A 19496-nucleotide genomic window follows, 5' to 3' on the forward strand; every position below is an offset into this window, starting at 1 on the left:
ATATATTTTATTTTTTTATAATGAAGCTGTTTTCTAGCTCTATCTTTTTTTTTCAGCTGATTAATTCCAACTCTCTACTCTTCTTGGAAGCTGTCATCATTATATCTTGGTTCTTATGACTTGAGTTTGATGTAATTACCTAAGTGTAGTTACAAGAGTGTATGAATGAAGATGCATATCAGGCTAGAAACTGGTAGCCAATAGTCGCATACACAGGTTAACAAAACTACTCAAAGATGATACAGTACACACTTCCTAAATTTATTGCGTCCAACTTATTGAATAACTCGCATGAGTCTTAACTTGAGGCTTTTCGAAACAAATATTTTAGATTCCTGTCCCTTTTGACAACTGCTACACACAACTAGGATATCAATTTGCAATTTCACATGCTAATTCACGATTAAAATCAATACAAATTCTACAAGTAAACTGAATATTTGCATTTGACACAAACACAGCTGGACATCCCATTAGGAATATTTGCATTTGACACAAACACAGCTGGACATCCCATTAGGAATATTTGCATTTGACACAAACACAGCTGGACATCCCATTAGGAATATTTGCATTTGACACAAACACAGCTGGACATCCCATTAGGAATATTTGCATTTGACACAAACACAGCTGGACATCCCATTAGGAATATTTGCATTTGACACAAACACAGCTGGACATCCCATTAGGAATATTTGCATTTGACACAAACACAGCTGGACATCCCATTAGGAATATTTGCATTTGACACAAACACAGCTGGACATCCCATTAGGAATATTTGCATTTGACACAAACACAGCTGGACATCCCATTAGGAATATTTGCATTTGACACAAACACAGCTGGACATCCCATTAGGAATATTTGCATTTGACACAAACACAGCTGGACATCCCATTAGGAATATTTGCATTTGACACAAACACAGCTGGACATCCCATTAGGAATATTTGCATTTGACACAAACACAGCTGGACATCCCATTAGGAATATTTGCATTTGACACAAACACAGCTGGACATCCCATTAGGAATATTTGCATTTGACACAAACACAGCTGGACATCCCATTAGGAATATTTGCATTTGACACAAACACAGCTGGACATCCCATTAGGAATATTTGCATTTGACACAAACACAGCTGGACATCCCATTAGGAATATTTGCATTTGACACAAACACAGCTGGACATCCCATTAGGAATATTTGCATTTGACACAAACACAGCTGGACATCCCATTAGGAATATTTGCATTTGACACAAACACAGCTGGACATCCCATTAGGAATATTTGCATTTGACACAAACACAGCTGGACATCCCATTAGGAATATTTGCATTTGACACAAACACAGCTGGACATCCCATTAGGAAAAGAAAAGAAAAACAATTAAGAATAAGTAACCAGAATGCAAGGTAAGCAACAAACCTAAGTAAGGGAAATACCAGTCATCGCATCCTGGCTGAGAGAGTCCTCCATTAGCGTAAAAATCAATGTGGCTTGGAGGAGCGTGCGATCCTACAGGGGACGTTCGAATGTTGACCACGAGAGATGCATCGCCAGCATCTAAAAACTGGTCCTTGGTCTTAGGTGGTGTCCAAGGATATGATGCATCTATACCTGAAAAGAAATGAGAAATGTAATAATCATGTAACAAATGTTGGATAAAATTAATCCACCACAGACATTTGCACAAATATAAATCAAGACAATTGCAGATGTGGATATATGTTTGACATCAAATTTCTCTCGAGTAGATTCTCAACAAAATTTCCCATAGACAACATTCAATGTGTTGAGTTTGTATGTTCATTTATAATTTTATATCAAAAGTGAATCAATAAAGTCTTTACAGCTACATATAGTACTTGTGCACATTATGGAAGTACAGTACTTTTATCACCTTTAGAAAAAGTGAAGATATTGCCATAAAAAAATTAACTTGTTTAGGGAGCAAAATATGCCCATAATGTCTTTACCAGAAATAAATGCAAACGACAAGTTTGCAATGTCCAAGATCCTTTTATTTCTAAAGAATTAGAATTGTACCAGATGCCAGGAAAAAACATGTAGATACAGTAGTGCCTTTTTATAGGAGTAAAGGTGCTTTACTAAGCAACAGGAAAGGTGTATGGAGGTATTCTGCGAGGATAAAAGAACTACTGTGGTACAGGATATCCTACATGATATTCCCTCATGTATCCTACACCATACCTGCTTGATGGGGTTCTGGGAGTTCTTCTACTCCCCACGCCCAGCCCAAGGCCAGGTTTGACTTGTGAGAGCTTGGTCCACCAGGCTGTTCCTTGGAGCGGCCCGCAGGCCCACATATCCACCACAGCCCGGTTGGTCTGGCACTTTTTTTTAGAAAACAATCTAGTTTCCTCTTGAAGATGTCCACGGTTGTTCCGGCAATATTTCTTATACTCGCTGGGAGGACGTTGAACAACCGGGGACCTCTGATGTTTATACAGTGTTCTCTGATTGTGCCTATGGCACCTCTGCTCTTCACTGGTTCTATTCTGCATTTTCTTCCATATTGTTCAATGTTTCAGTACATTGTTATTTTACTATGTAGATTTGGGACCTGGTGTAGGATAAATTAGATTTGGGAAAAATCTAGATAAAGTAGATTTGGGAACCATGGTGTAGGTTAAATTAATCAGTAAATCTGCACTGTTTATGAACTAGCCCTTTACACGTGAACCTAGTCATTTTAACTGTAAACCACACCAATTCACCTGTAAAGCTGAAAATTTGACCTGCAAAGCTGAAAATTTGACCTACAAATCTGGAAAATTTGCCCGTAAAGCTGGAAAATTTACCCGTAAAGCTGGAAAATTTACCCATAAAGCTGGAAAATTTGCCCGTAAAGCTGGAAAATTTACCCGTAAAGCTGGAAAATTTGCCCGTAAAGCTGGAAAATTTGCCCGTAAAGCTGGAAAATTTACCCCGTAATGCTGGAAAATTTGCCCGTAATGCTGGAAAATTTACCCCGTAAAGCTGGAAAATTTTCCCATAAAGCTGGAAAATTTGCCCGTAAAGCTGGAAAATTTACCCGTAAAGCTGGAAAATTTGCCCGTAAAGCTGGAAAATTTACCCCGTAATGCTGGAAAATTTGCCTGTAATGCTGGAAAATTTACCCCGTAAAGCTGGAAAATTTTCCCGTAAAGCTGGAAAATTTGCCCGTAAAGCTGGAAAATTTGCCCGTAAAGCTGGAAAATTTGCCCGTAAAGCTGGAAAATTTGCCCGTAAAGCTGGAAAATTTACCCATAATGCTGGAAAATTTACCCATAATGCTGGAAAATTTACCCATAATGCTGGAAAATTTACCTGTAAAGCTGGAAAATTTACCTGTAATCCTGGCCACTTTGCCAGTGGTGATCCTGTCTCCCACCATCCCAGAAATCCGGCCTCCAAGGCTGAAACCAATCAGGTGTGTTTTTGCGAGCCTGTGGAACACATTCACTTGTTCAGTCACACTCACATTAGTCGTCATGTTTACCTCCTCGTGATGCATATGACACATGATGCAATTTGCGGTCTATCAACTTGCAATGTAGTTATTACGTTGTACTCAAATTCGGTTATATTGTACTGTACCTATTATTACTTTTATTGGAAAGTTTAAGGATTTGCCTGAAATGTTGTGTTAGTTGCTTTGCAAGAATGTTACACTCAAACCCTAATGTATGTAAACTTTCTCAACTCGTAACCTTCTTGTATATATATCGATAAAATAAAATATAAAATAAAAAATGCACACGGCTCATAATGCAAAAAGATTGGCGATGCACAAATATCTTTTATGACACTTGGTGATACACACAGCTAGTGATATATCAAGTTGAGTAGCCACAGCACCAAGAACAAGCGAGACTTCAGAACTATGGGTCGAGATACAGTTTATATAATTAACACGAGAGAAACGGAAGGAACTGTGACTCACTGTAGGTGGTTGTGAATGACAAGAGTGTCGATGAGTTGAGCGACTAGCGACGCCACCTTGCTGGCGTTCTTCCTCACGCGGGGGTAGATTAGGCTGTGGAAGTCCCAGTAGTCTACCACCACCACCACTCGCTCCTCCTCCACTCTCGCTGCCAGCAGTGCTGTCAATATAACACTTGTCACTATATAACCCACTCATTACTGCTCCTCAAACACTGGGAAAATGCTTGTTAATCCACCTGCCAAACCACCCCTGTTTATGAATGAAAAACCAATCCATAGAATTACCCCAATGCCTCCCTAAGCTATGCAGAGCCTACTAGCATTATTAAAGTAATGAAATGTGGTATATTTACCCACTATAATATTGGTGTTCAATGTAGAACATGAAAAACTTTCTTCTTTTTTTTTTTACAAGGAAATAATCTCGTTTTAAAACGAAATTAGACTAAAATATATTGGCAAGCGATGGCATAGGAAGTCGACGATGATTTGAAGCAATTTCATGAAATTGGCCTTGGCGGGGGATCTTGATAAAAGCCAGATGTGTATGAATACACTCTGGCTTCCTGTCCCCCGACACAATGAATTGTGAATTATTAGTATTATTATTATTATGGTGTACACACACACATACAAAAAAAAGGTGCGGACTATGTGAAGGAATAAGTAGTTTCCCTGAAGACATATATTTGTCATTCACCTAAGCTAAGGAAGGACAATGCATTTATGATGCTGCCGTACTGAATACTTGAAAACAATGTCCTGACATCACAATTTTGTATATGTTATCCTGCATTATACCTATCCATTATACATTATACCTATCCTATTATACCAATGCCACATATATGTCCCCAGGATATAACAGGTGCCGGGTACTGAAAGATAACCCCAGACGATATAGGGTTATCTTGAGATGATTTAGGGGCTTTTTGGTGTCCCCGCGGCCCGGTCCTCGACCAGGCCTCCACCCCCAGGAAGCAGCCCGTGACAGCTGACTAATACCCAGGTACCTATTTTACTGCTAGGTAACAGGGGGCATAGGGTGAAAGAAACTCTGCCCATTGTTTCTCCCCGGCGCCTGGGATCGAACCCGGGACCACAAGTCCAGCGTGCTGTCTCCTCGCCTATACCAAGAGTCCTATATACTCGCAAGTCCAACCAAATACGGCAGTATATCAAGTCCTTAGCCTTACCTAACAGCAAAACGCATGGCCGCAGCGGGTGACAAAATCACTAAGGTGCTCCAGAGGTGAAAAAGGGACATCTTCCTCCTCCTCCAGCAGGACATAGTCGCCTCCGCCATTCAAAACAAACCATTAATCCGAGTCGCGTTCGGGAAGACGAACTCGGATTCAGTCTCGTTCGGGTAGACGCGCTCGGATCCGGATTTTTCTTACCTGTTCTTCACCTCTTACAAAATCAAAATGTTTATTCAGGTAAAGGTATATACATAGAAGATTAGTTACATACATCATGTTGGATTTATAGATAGAGGTAGTACATACAATACCTAAAGCCACTAATACGCACAGCGTTTCGGGCAAGGTGTGGTAAAAAATTATACATGCCAAACTTGCCACATCAAAACCACAAGTTGACATTGAATGTGAATTCACAATGAGACAAATAAGAAGCAAAATCAGAAATATCCAGGCACAGGCAGGAGTGGAGAGGAGAGAGATAATGTATGAGAGAAGTCAAACCATGCAACACTACATGTGAGTCAAAACACCCATTTCACTTATGGTAAAAGGAGAAATGCTTGGAGTGACTCTGTGTACATGCGGCTCAGGCTTGGGTACAAATATTACTGGGAATATGGGATAGGCGTTCATGATAATGACACGAAGTGTAAACTATGTGGTATGTTAAGGTCTCACACCCTTGCCCATTATGTTCTTGATTGTCCGTTGATTAATGTATATAGAAACACTGAGATAAGGACTGTTCCTGAACAAATAGCCTGGATGTGTCAGAACGGAAAGGTTGATGATATTTTTGAGAGATATAAGAATTTTGCACCAAGACTGTAATATTTTGTTGAATTATCTGCATGTCTCTTGCAAATTGTCTATACAGTATACCTCGGTCATAAAAGTATTTGTGTGTACGTCTGATAACATACTACTTGTGAAGGAGGAAATGTATATGTTTATCTCTCAGAATGTTTCAGTATCATCCAGTATCAGCTAATGATACTGGTAATGACTCCAAAGGGCCACCACTTACGGGCTATTCATGCCCGTGCCACCTTTTGGGTGGCTTAATCTTCATCAATCAACACCTACCGTCCATTGCTCTTAACACAGAGAACACACTCACACAATGCCATCCACTTCTTGCCCGTCACCTCAGGCACCAGTCACCCCTGATGCTTCCCTGATGACTATGCCACGTCCACCAAGGTGTTCTTGCTGGACGTGTTCTTACATTCTTGCAAAGCCACTAACTCACATAATTTCTCCGAAAGGTCAGATGTAACACAAACAAGGACGTCCACTACGGGCTCACCATAGCCCGTGCTACTTGCCTCGCTCCTGTCCCAGGTAAGTTACGGGCTCACCATAGCCCGTGCTACTTGCCTCGCTCCTGTGCCAGGTAAGTTACGGGCTCACCATAGCCCGTGCTACTTGGAACTTGTTCTGAGTAGCTGAATCTATAACAAGAACAACAATAAACAAGGAGCAACAGTGTCAAGCTCAAGAAGCATCAAGCTCATATAGGACTGAGAATAGAAGATGCTTCTTCACACAGGGTTAAAAGCCCTTAGAACTACCTACCCGTCGAAGTCGTAAATGCCAAAACCCTTGTTACATTTTAAAATCTAATGGAATAAGAGCATCAAGGGAAATGGGTGAAGGGGCCCTTGGACGTATTAGAGGGCCCCTTAGTAGGACAGTTTACTGACGTTGAGAACGCTCGCAACTGGAAAAGAGAAAGGAAAAATGGGGGGGAGGAGGACTTTTAACATACTAACGTTGTTAAAGATGCGCTACCTGAAACAAAGTTTCAAGTAGCACGGGCTATGGTGAGCCCGTAACTTACCTGGCACAGGAGCGAGGCAAGTAGCACGGGCTATGGTGAGCCCGTAGCTTACCTGGCACAGGAGCGAGGCAAGTAGCACGGGCTATGGTGAGCCCGTAGTGCCTTAACACACATACTAACGGGCATTTTAGTACAAGTTACCTGCCGTTGGGAACGCTCGCAAGAACGGGCTGGAAATTATGCACGCCTTTGTTTTAGTGCACGGCAATCAGTGAACATCTGCAGACGAGGAGTCACAATAACGTGGCTCAAGTATGTTGACCAGACCACACACTAGAAGGTGAAGGGACGACGACGTTTCGGTCCGTCCTGGACCATTCTCGAGTCGATTGAGAATGGTCCAGGACAGACCGAAAGGTCGTCGTTCATAATCACCTTCACACCTAGACCACACACCTTCTAGTGTGTGGTCTAGTCAACAGTGTATATCTGGCTCTTGGCCCCCGCCTCCCAGTACAGGGTATCGCTCGAGGCTTACCGTGAGTGAAATTGAAATTGAAATTGAAATAAGTTTATTGAGGTAAAATACACACAAAGGGATGAGGTAGCTCAAGCTATTCTCACCCCGTTCAGTACATCGTGTTAATATATACATAGACACACATCACAAACAATAAACATATTACCAAACATTCTGAGAGGTAAACATATACATTTCCTCCTTCACAAGGAGTATGTTATCAGACGTACACAAATACTTTTATGACCTAGGTATACTGTATAGACATACCATGAGTGAGTCTCTTTATCCAGGGTCTGTGGGAGGACTCGCTGAAGCCGTGGATGATAAAGATAGCGTGGGTGGCGGCCGTGATGGGCAGCCGTCCCATCTCCGCCTCCTGCGGCCACAGGGCGTAGCTCTCGCCCTCAGTCCTGTACCACACAAATCATAACTCATTAACATCACAACTTACTAAACCAACCACAGTGCAGGCGATGAGTCACAATAACGTGGCTAAAGTATGTTGACCAGACCACACGCTAGAAGGTGAAGGGACGACGACGTTTCGGTCCATCCTGGACCATTCACAATCGACTCGAGAATGGTCCAGGACGGAGCGAAACGTCGTCGTCCCTTCACCTTCTAGTGTGTGGTCTGGTCAACATACTTCAGCCACGTTATTGTGACTCATCGCCTGTCAGTTCATATTTTCACAGAATACATTGCAGAAGGACAAATACATTAGCCATTTAAAAATTTTAGACAACCCCGGTAGTTCAAGGCATGGAAATATCATAGAAAAACTTAAACAAAATGTTATACCTGAACTTGTTAAAAAAAACGTACCGAGAAAGAGAATGAAAAGAAAGAAAACTAGATGGATGACAGATAGTAAAAAGAGCTACAATAATTAAGATCAACCTCTGGAGCAGTTATCAGTCCTCAAAGAAAAATAATATAGATTATGAGATATGCACAAGAGCCTTAAACCCAACCACCCAGGAAATCAGGGGCCAGATTCACGAAGCAGTTACGCAAGCACTTACGAACGTGTACATCTTTCCTCAATCTTTGACGACTTTGGTTACATTTATTAAACAGTTTACAAGCATGAAAACTTGCCAATCAACTGTTGTTATTGTTATAAACAGCCTCCTGGTGCTTCGGGGCTCATTAACTGTTTAATAATTGTAAACAAAGCCGCCAAAGATTGAGAAAAGATGTACAGGTTCGTAAGTGTTTGCGTAACTGCTTCGTGAATCTGGACCCAGATCAGCCAAAAGAAACTACGAAAGAAGAACACTGTCGTTGACCCTGTCGTAGCTCAGTCGATAAAGGCAGCGTCTGGGATCCTCTCGGACGTAGGTTCGAATCCTCGTCACGGCCCTTGTGGATTTGTTCATACGAAACAAAACTTGCTCAAAACATAAAGGAAGATTCAAAGTCTTTATAAAGTCTATATACGAAGTAAAACTAAAAAGACTTGATATAGGGCCCTTAACAGAATGTTGACCAGACCACACACTAGAAGGTGAAGGGACGACGACGTTTCGGTCCGTCCTGGACCATTCTCAAGTCGATTGTGGGCCCCTTAGCAGATTGATTGATGAAGATTAAGCCAGCCAAAAGGTGGCACGGGCATGAATAGCCCGTAAGTGGTGGCCCTTTTGAGCCATTACCAGTATCAAGAGCTGATACTGGAGATCTGTGGAGGTGCGACTGCACCCTGCGTGACGGGAGATGTCTCCGAACCCTTAGCAGAACACTAACCAAGACATATTGTCACGTGAGGGGAAAAAATGTATGTTTAAAATGCACAACTTTCGTAATTTCCCTAAAATATTCCCTTTCCACATTCCAAGACGTGGTAGCAACTCTATTTTAGAGCTGGTACCCTTTATTAAGAGTCCTTGCACATTTACCTAAGGGGCCCACTATCTCTCTAGCGGCTTCGACGAGGACAGCAAGCCAGCGGATTGTCAAAGCTCCCCCCTCTCCCCCAATTTGTCCTCAATTACTGACAGCACAATGCTGATAACATGCCGACACTTTTAAAGTCCCCAAAAGCCTCACATTCCACGATGGTTTGCCTTCGCAAGGAGATAGTAAGGTAATCAATTATCGAGCCATAATTAGACATCTTAATAGCCTGTTGACCTTCATGTCATGTCTGGACCGGCGGTTGTCTGAGGGGTTCAAGACACAAGGAGAGGAGAGACGCATTACCCGCTGACACAGGAAATACACCCGGTAGATAGTTTTAAGTCAAGAGCCATAGGGGCCAACCGTGGTGCCAGATTCACGAAGTAGTTACGCAAGCACTTATGAATCTGGGGCCAGATTCACGAAGTAGTTACGCAAGCACTTACGAATCTGGGGCCAGATTCACGAAGCAGTTACGCAAGCAGCTCCTACAACCTGTCCACCTACAGCCTGTCCTCCTACAGCCTGTCCTCCTATACCCTGTCCTCCTACAGCCTGTCGTCCTACAGCCTGTCGTCCTACAGCCTGTCGTCCTACAGCCTGTCCTCCTACAACCTGTCCTCCTACAGCCTGTCCTCCTTCAACCTGTCCTCCTACAACCTGTCATCCTACAACCTGTCCTCCTACAACCTGTCCTCCTACAACCTGTCCTCCTTCAACCTGTCCTCCTACAACCTGTCCTCCTACAACCTGTCATCCTACAACCTGTCATCCTACAACCTGTCATCCTACAACCTGTCCTCCTACAACCTGTCCTCCTACAACCTGTCATCCTACAACCTGTCCTCCTTCAACCTGTCCTCCTACAACCTGTCCTCCTACAGCCTGTCCTCCTACAACCTGTCCTCCTACAGCCTGTCCTCCTACAACCTGTCCTTCTACAACCTGTCCTCCTACAACCTGTCCTCCTACAACCTGTCCTCCTACAGCCTGTCCTCCTACAACCTGTCCTCCTACAGCCTGTCCTCCTACAACCTGTCCTCCTACAGCCTGTCCTCCTACAACCTGTCCTTCTACAACCTGTCCTCCTACAACCTGTCCTCCTACAACCTGTCCTCCTACAGCCTGTCCTCCTACAACCTGTCCTTCTACAACCTGTCCTCCTACAACCTGTCCTCCTACAGCCTGTCCTCCTACAACCTGTCCTCCTACAGCCTGTCCTCCTACAACCTGTCCTTCTACAACCTGTCCTCCTACAACCTGTCCTCCTACAACCTGTCCTCCTACAGCCTGTCCTCCTACAACCTGTCCTTCTACAGCCTGTCCTCCTACAGCCTGTCCTCCTACAACCTGTCCTCCTACAACCTGTCCTCCTTCAACCTGTCCTCCTACAACCTGTCCTCCTACAACCTGTCCTCCTACAGCCTGTCCTCCTACAACCTGTCCTCCTACAGCCTGTCCTCCTACAACCTGTCCTCCTACAGCCTGTCCTCCTACAACCTGTCCTCCTACAACCTGTCCTCCTACAACCTGTCCTCCTACAACCTGTCCTCCTTCAACCTGTCCTCCTACAGCCTGTCCTACAACCTGTCCTCCTACAGCCTGTCCTCCTACAGCCTGTCCTCCTACAGCCTGTCCTACAACCTGTCCTCCTACAGCCTGTCCTCCTACAGCCTGTCCTCCTACAACCTGTCCTCCTACAGCCTGTCCTCCTACAACCTGTCCTCCTACAGCCTGTCCTCCTACAACCTGTCCTCCTACAACCTGTCCTCCTACAACCTGTCCTCCTTCAACCTGTCCTCCTACAGCCTGTCCTACAACCTGTCCTCCTACAGCCTGTCCTCCTACAACCTGTCCTCCTACAACCTGTCCTCCTACAACCTGTCCTCCTTCAACCTGTCCTCCTACAGCCTGTCCTACAACCTGTCCTCCTACAGCCTGTCCTCCTACAACCTGTCCTCCTACAGCCTGTCCTCCTACAACCTGTCCTCCTACAGCCTGTCCTCCTACAACCTGTCCTCCTACAACCTGTCCTCCTACAGCCTGTCCTCCTACAACCTGTCCTCCTACAGCCTGTCCTCCTACAACCTGTCCTCCTACAGCCTGTCCTCCTACAACCTGTCCTCCTACAACCTGTCCTCCTACAAAGCACGTCGCTTTTCGCACGTATGCGTTACATACGACCAAAAATCGTCGTACTAGAAAATGGAAGCGGCTAGCGAAAGTGACGTACTGTCCCGTTTTCTGTTTTGGGTCCTCTGGCAAGTTAGGGGAGACCACTTTAAATTGACCGTTTTCTTGACGCTGGGACACCTTAGTAGGACGGACTGTTAGCAGAAAGGTAAGAACAGGATGAAGATAAGAATATGAATAGCGGGAACAAGGGAAGACTCGAAGGCGCGAAAAGGTTGTTGTAAGAAGGTAGAGAATGGAAGAAACAGAATAAGACGCTTGAAGAAATATCAAGATGCTTACCTGTGGCACCCCTATGCAGACGATGAGTCACAATCACGTGGCTAAAGATATGACGCTTTCATGAATCGTCTACACAGAAGCACCTGATTAGCAGGCGATGAGTCACAATAACGTGGCTAAAGATATGACGCTTTCATGAATCGTCTACACAGAAGCACCTGATTAGCAGACGATGAGTCACAATAACGTGGCTAAAGATATGACGCTTTCATGAATCGTCTACACAGAAGCACCTGATTAGCAGGCGATGAGTCACAATAACGTGGCTGAAGTATGTTGACTTCCTATGGTCCAGGACGGACCGAAACGTCGTCGTCCCTTCAATTTCTAGTGTGTGGTCTGGTCAAGCAACTGATTATTTTATTTATTTATATACAAGAAGGTACATTGGGTTTGTGAGAATACATAGCATAGTATTTACAATCTTGTAAAGCCACTAGAACGCGCAGCGTTTCGGGCAGGTCCTTACTTGGAATGCCTTTCTGTAGATTTGTGTATGTAGATCTTTCTGTAGATTGGAATGGCTTTCTGTAGCGTGATGTGATTAGCCAAGCAAACGCGTTCACCAATCACAAACCGGATCTCCTGTACACGTATAAGTACACCACAGAGCCACAGAGATATTAGAAAGAACTTTTTTTAGTGTCAGAGTGGTTGACAAATGGAATGCATTAGGAAGTGATGTGGTGGAGGCTGACGCCATACACAGTTTCAAGTGTAGATATGATAGAGCCCAATAGGCTCAGGAACCTGTACACCTGTTGATTGACGGTTGAGAGGCAGGACCAAAGAGCCAGAGCTCAACCCCCGCAAACACAACTAGGCGAGTACAGAAGCTTTACCTCTGGTAATGCTCGTTAAAATGATGGAGTTCCAAAGGTCAGGCCTCAGATGAGGTGATGAGGGATAACAGCTTCAGATGAGGTGATGTGGGATAACAGCTTCAGATGAGGTGATGTGGGATAACAGCTTCAGATGAGGTGATGTGGGATAACAGCTTCAGATGAGGTGATGTGGGATAACAGCTTCAGATGAGGTGATGTGGGATAACAGCTTCAGATGAGGTGATGTGGGATAACAGCTTCAGATGAGGTGATGTGGGATAACAGCTTCAGATGAGGTGATGTGGGATAACAGCTTCAGATGAGGTGATGTGGGATAACAGCTTCAGATGAGGTGATGTGGGATAACAGCTTCAGATGAGGTGATGAGGGATAACAGCTTCAGATGAGGTGATGTGGGATAACAGCTTCAGATGAGGTGATGAGGGATAACAGCTTCAGATGAGGTGATGTGGGATAACAGCTTCAGATGAGGTGATGTGGGATAACAGCTTCAGATGAGGTGATGTGGGATAACAGCTTCAGATGAGGTGATGTGGGATAACAGCTTCAGATGAGGTGATGTGGGATAACAGCTTCAGATGAGGTGATGTGGGATAACAGCTTCAGATGAGGTGATGAGGGATAACAGCTTCAGATGAGGTGATGTGGGATAACAGCTTCAGATGAGGTGATGTGGGATAACAGCTTCAGATGAGGTGATGTGGGATAACAGCTTCAGATGAGGTGATGTGGGATAACAGCTTCAGATGAGGTGATGTGGGATAACAGCTTCAGATGAGGTGATGTGGGATAACAGCTTCAGATGAGGTGATGAGGGATAACAGCTTCAGATGAGGTGATGTGGGATAACAGCTTCAGATGAGGTGATGAGGGATAACAGCTTCAGATGAGGTGATGTGGGATAACAGCTTCAGATGAGGTGATGTGGGATAACAGCTTCAGATGAGGTGATGTGGGATAACAGCTTCAGATGAGGTGATGTGGGATAACAGCTTCAGATGAGGTGATGTGGGATAACAGCTTCAGATGAGGTGATGAGGGATAACAGCTTCAGATGAGGTGATGTGGGATAACAGCTTCAGATGAGGTGATGAGGGATAACAGCTTCAGATGAGGTGATGTGGGATAACAGCTTCAGATGAGGTGATGTGGGATAACAGCTTCAGATGAGGTGATGTGGGATAACAGCTTCAGATGAGGTGATGTGGGATAACAGCTTCAGATGAGGTGATGTGGGATAACAGCTTCAGATGAGGTGATGTGGGATAACAGCTTCAGATGAGGTGATGAGGGATAACAGCTTCAGATGAGGTGATGTGGGATAACAGCTTCAGATGAGGTGATGAGGGATAACAGCTTCAGATGAGGTGATGTGGGATAACAGCTTCAGATGAGGTGATGTGGGATAACAGCTTCAGATGAGGTGATGTGGGATAACAGCTTCAGATGAGGTGATGTGGGATAACAGCTTCAGATGAGGTGATGTGGGATAACAGCTTCAGATGAGGTGATGTGGGACAACAGCTTCAGATGAGGTGATGTGGGATAACAGCTTCAGATGAGGTGATGAGGGATAACAGCTTCAGATGAGGTGATGTGGGATAACAGCTTCAGATGAGGTGATGAGGGATAACAGCTTCAGATGAGGTGATGTGGGATAACAGCTTCAGATGAGGTGATGTGGGATAACAGCTTCAGATGAGGTGATGTGGGATAACAGCTTCAGATGAGGTGATGTGGGATAACAGCTTCAGATGAGGTGATGTGGGATAACAGCTTCAGATGAGGTGATGTGGGACAACAGCTTCAGATGAGGTGATGTGGGATAACAGCTTCAGATGAGGTGATGTGGGATAACAGCTTCAGATGAGGTGATGTGGGACAACAGCTTCAGATGAGGTGATGTGGGACAACAGCTTCAGATGAGGTGATGTGGGATAACAGCTTCAGATGAGGTGATGTGGGACAACAGCTTCAGATGAGGTGATGTGGGATAACAGCTTCAGATGAGGTGATGTGGGATAACAGCTTCAGATGAGGTGATGTGGGACAACAGCTTCAGATGAGGTGATGTGGGATAACAGCTTCAGATGAGGTGATGTGGGATAACAGCTTCAGATGAGGTGATGTGGGATAACAGCTTCAGATGAGGTGATGTGGGATAACAGCTTCAGATGAGGTGATGTGGGATAACAGCTTCAGATGAGGTGATGTGGGATAACAGCTTCAGCCTCTTCAAGATCATAAGCACCTCCGGTACAAAAAATGGAGGGAGGGGGGGGAGGAGATATGGATAGAAAGCGAGACAGGGGGTGATAAGAGGGTAGAAAGGGGGGAAGAGATAAAGATAAGAGGGGGTGAGGGTATATGTAGCAACTCTAGTTCAACAAGAATTCGATTCCCTCTTCTTCTAAGACAAGTTAAGATCCTCCTCTATACTGGACAAATGACAAGATTTCGTCAATCAAATCAATCAGATATAAAATAACGTGAGCAAATATTATCGTGACTGATGCCCTCAGTCTTATCTTAGTCGCCTCTTGCAATAATCTTATCTTCAGAGAATAATATAATTAGGTCCGTACTGCGCGCTTGACACAGTGACTCGCTTGTCGAGTTCCAATGCTTTACGTATTTTTTTATATTTTTTTTAAATTACTGGCAATATTGGCTGAGGTTTCGTAGTCAAGCAATCTTAGACAGTGATATCTCAGGCGGGGAGACGTACCCAAAGTACCTTCTTATAAAAAAAAATGGATGTAGGCTATCAAACAATCTTATACGGTATTAAGGTACTTACCATGAGAACTTAAGTTTCTTATCACGAGCACTAAGGTAATTATCATGATAATTAAGGTAATTAGTTATCATTGGGACACTCTGTGGGCTTCCACTTGTATCCAAGCATGGAGACCTCGGGCCAGATTCACGAAAGGACTTACGCACTTACGAACGTTTACATCTTTCCTCAATCTTTGACGGCTTTGGTTTCATTTATTAAACAGTTTACAAGCATGAAAACTTGCCATTTAACTGTTGTTATTGTTATAAACAGCCTCCTGGTGCTTCGGAGCTCATTAACTGTTTAATAATTGTAAACAAAGCCGCCAAAGATTGAGAAAAGATGTACAGGTTCGTAAGTGCTTTCGTGAATCAGGCCCCTCATCTTCAGACAGACACAGCTGCTCTTGAGAAAGTGCAATACCGGGCAATAAAAATCACTCCAAAGCTAAGTCAACTCTCTTACCAGGACAGGCTGAGGGCCACAGGGCTAGAAACACTGTAAATCAGACACGACAGGGCTCAACTGTTCGAAACTTAAAATACTGAACCATTTAGAGGATATTGATGCAGACTTCTTCAAAAGGTCAACAGGGGCCAGATTCACGAAAGCACTTACGCAAGCACTTACGAACGTGTACATCTTTTCTCAATCTTTGGCGGCTTTGTTTCCAATTATTAAACAGTTAATGAGCTCCGAAGCACCAGGAGGCTGTTTATAACAATAACAACAGTTGATTGGCAAGTTTTCATGCTTGTAAACTGTTTAATAAATGTAACCAAAGCCGTCAAAGATTGAGGAAAGATGTACACGTTGGTAAGTGCTTGCGTAACTGCTTTCGTGAATCTGGCCCCAGGTTCGTAAGTGCTTGCGTAACTGCTTTCGTGAATCTGGCCCCAAATGTATCAGAAACAAGGAGCAAATATGAAAGAACACATTGAAAGAACACATGAACTGGGAAAGTTATCTGAAATAGCACCTCTGAGAGAACTGAGAAACACCTGTGAGAAATAGAACACCTGAGAGAGGTATGGGGGAGATGAGAGTTCTAAATACCTGTTGTAGTAATAATAGAAGATGCCGTTGCGTCCAGACGGAATGTAGTGAAGTGCCAGAGGGACGATAATGACCAGGTGGATGACCACCAGGAAGGTCACCACCTGCGATGTGTTGACGTCCCCAGCACCACCTGCCACCACCTGCGATGTGTTGACGTCCCCAGCACCACCTGCCACCTGCTGTATCTTCTCCACCCTGGTCGTCCGTCCTTGTGGGTTGTGTCCAGAGGTGACCCGACCCTCTCCTGGGGTCACCGGGGCTCGTTCCCTCACTGTCTCTTCCTGACTACTGTCACTGACGGTAGCCACCATGCGGTCGCTCCTGTCCCGCCTGTCAATCACGCCCTGTCCATCTGCACCCGTCTTCATCACTCGGTTACGGGTCCTCCTGGACCGTACCATTTCCAGTATATAACCAGTCACTGTTTATTAGATTAGTAACCTATGCAAAAATGATTCTCATGAGTTTTGTGTTCAGAACTTCACACTAATGAATATTATTTCCATATTATCTTTACGCGGTACCATCACTATAGGCAGTCATTTGTAGCCGATTCTTCCCAGAGGGAAAAGATTAAAAAAGAAAGATATAGAAACCCGTAATATGGTTTCAGACCATCACAAATATCTAGATAACTATCTAGATGGCTTGATTGAGGGGAGTTGGTGCCTAGATCTAATGGCTTTGTTCTGAGAACGGACTCGTTCAGTGCAGTTCGGCTCAGTGGTTGTGTTCTATATTCAGCTACTGGGAACTACAAATTCCAAGTAGCACGGGCTATGGTGAGCCCGTAGTGGACTTACCCGGCACAGGAGCGGGGCAAGTAGCACGGGCTATGGTGAGCCCGTAGTGGACTTACCCGGCACAGGAGCGGGGCAAGTAGCACGGGCTATGGTGAGCCCGTAGTGGACTTACCCGGTACAGGAGCGGGGCAAGTAGCACGGGCTATGGTGAGCCTGTAGTGGACTTACCCGGCACAGGAGCGGGGCAAGTAGCACGGGCTATGGTGATCCCGTAGTGGACTTACCCGGCACAGGAGCGGGGCTGTAACTGGTCTTAAGAGCTCGGTAACGGGTAGTTTATATATAGGAGGGAAGTGACTAAGTATCGGCTGATAAGAACATACCGTCATCCACTGTCTCGAATCGCGTGTAAGCTCAAAGTTTGAGCTATACAACACGCAATAGTCTACTTTTGGTTCGTTTGAAAAGTCCTTTCAACAGCTGTGTTCCAAATCTATAATCGAGTCCTGGTTCATTCGCTTAATTCCTGTCTGTAAACACACCTAAATCAATCCGGTAAGCCTCATATAGTATACAGAGGTATGATGCTAACTTTTGTGTAATCCCGTCTATCATTAAATTACAGTGATAGAACGTGTGACACACACATGGCGCGTTTTGGGTGGGTACCCCCCCGCCTGGGTACTAGTGGAGGGGTGGGTACCCCCCCCCCCCTGGGTACTAGTGGAGGGGTGGGTACCCCCCCCCTGGGTACTAGTGGAGGGGTGGGTACCCCCCGCCTGGGTACTAGTGGAGGGGTGGGTACCCCCCCCCCTGGGTACTAGTGGAGGGGTGGGTACCCCCCCCCCTGGGTACTAGTGGAGGGGTGGGTACCCCCCCGCCTGGGTACTAGTGGAGGGGTGGGTACCCCCCCCTGGGTACTAGTGGAGGGGTGGATACCCCCCCCCTGGGTACTAGTGGAGGGGTGGGTACCCCCCCTCCCCCTGGGTACTAGTGGAGGGGTGGGTACCCCCCCTCCCCCTGGGTACTAGTGGAGGGGTGGGTACCCCCCCCCCTCCCCACAGGCAAGATAACCACTCATTTAACACCAAGTACTCGATAACCTGTTATCTTGCATCTTTGCTCTTCCTTGCAACGTCACACGCAGATGAATAGTTGACTTATCAACAATCTTAAGCTATTAAGACTACTTAATATCTGAAGATATTATCCCACTACACTCGTGTTCTGTTCATATATAAAGTTCTGAAGAATTGGTTCATTCAATTTCAATGTCTTTCTTTATTATGCAACCCATACCCACCCCATGTGTGGGCGGGGGGGGGGGGGTGAAAAGGGGTTAGAGGCACATATAATAGACACACATAGTTCCTTGAGCTTTACACAAATACATATACATATCAATAATTTTTTTATATCAAGTGATTCAACAAGAGGCTTCCAAGAGTCTCTATTGGTCCAGATAGTGGAGGAGAAACACCTGTCTTGTCAACATTACACCAGCAGCTGTACAATGTATACAGCTGTATATATGTATACAGCTGTATAAGTCTTGTATACAAACTAAAAGGCAGAGGATCTTAGATTATTAGTGAGAAAGTGAACATGAAGTTGAGAATTTTGTACCTATGCCGTGATAAATATAACTAGCAGGGACTTTAATAGTTTTAATTCTGTCAAACTGACAGAAAAGTGTTGCTACAACTTTGGAAAGAACGACAGAAAGAGACAGTATAGAGCATTTTAGACGCCTATCTTCAATAGAGTGAAAATAAAGGGGCTGCAACTATCATTTATTTTCACCTTTCAGCTTTTGAAGAGCAGTAATATTGGGGGGATAACACGAGTCTCATCTGTTTACGGAGTTCCATCTAGCTAGGTATTTACATTGTTCCATCTGGCTAGGTTAACACAGTTCCATCTGGCTAGGTTAACACAGTTCCATCTGGCTAGGTATTTACAGTTCCATCTGGCTAGGTTAACACAGTTCCATCTGGCTAGGTATACACAGTTCCATCTAGCTAGATATATACATTGTTTCATCTGGCTAGGTACATACATCGTTCCATCTGGATAGATATATACATCGTTCCATCTGGCTACGTATATACATCATATCCAGTAACTATTTTGAAGTCAGGATATATTTATTAATTTAGGTTTCTTCCATGATATTCGTGATTATTTTACTGCTAAATTCCACTTACAAATTGATAAT

At 44.5% G+C, this 19496-nt stretch overlaps 1 protein-coding gene across 12 annotated transcripts in view; it reads right to left on the reverse strand.

Moving 5' to 3' along the window:
* Positions 1 to 17618, reverse strand: part of LOC123772901 (lipase member H) — a 29000-nt gene extending 11382 nt beyond the window's left edge. For 6 of the 12 annotated variants that reach the window (XR_011228175.1, XR_011228174.1, XM_069323267.1 and 3 more), the window contains exons 1-6: positions 17339 to 17452; positions 16533 to 16976; positions 7740 to 7882; positions 3960 to 4119; positions 3365 to 3462; positions 1439 to 1630 (exon numbers count right to left, since the gene is read on the reverse strand). Coding sequence is in view for 7 of the 12 variants with exons in the window: in XM_069323267.1 (XP_069179368.1) it covers positions 1439 to 1630; positions 3365 to 3462; positions 3960 to 4119; positions 7740 to 7882; positions 16533 to 16936 (997 nt within the window). In the remaining 5 variants the exon portion in view is untranslated. Of the gene's footprint in view, positions 1 to 1438; positions 1631 to 3364; positions 3463 to 3959; positions 4120 to 7739; positions 7883 to 16532; positions 16977 to 17338 lie in introns of all 12 variants that reach the window. The other 6 variants (XR_011228177.1, XR_011228178.1, XR_011228176.1 and 3 more) reach the window with 4 other exon arrangements.
* Positions 17619 to 19496: the final 1878 nt, after the last annotated feature.

This window comes from Procambarus clarkii, chromosome 12, assembly GCF_040958095.1.
Source record: "Procambarus clarkii isolate CNS0578487 chromosome 12, FALCON_Pclarkii_2.0, whole genome shotgun sequence".
Taxonomy (NCBI): Eukaryota; Metazoa; Arthropoda; class Malacostraca; order Decapoda; family Cambaridae; genus Procambarus; species Procambarus clarkii.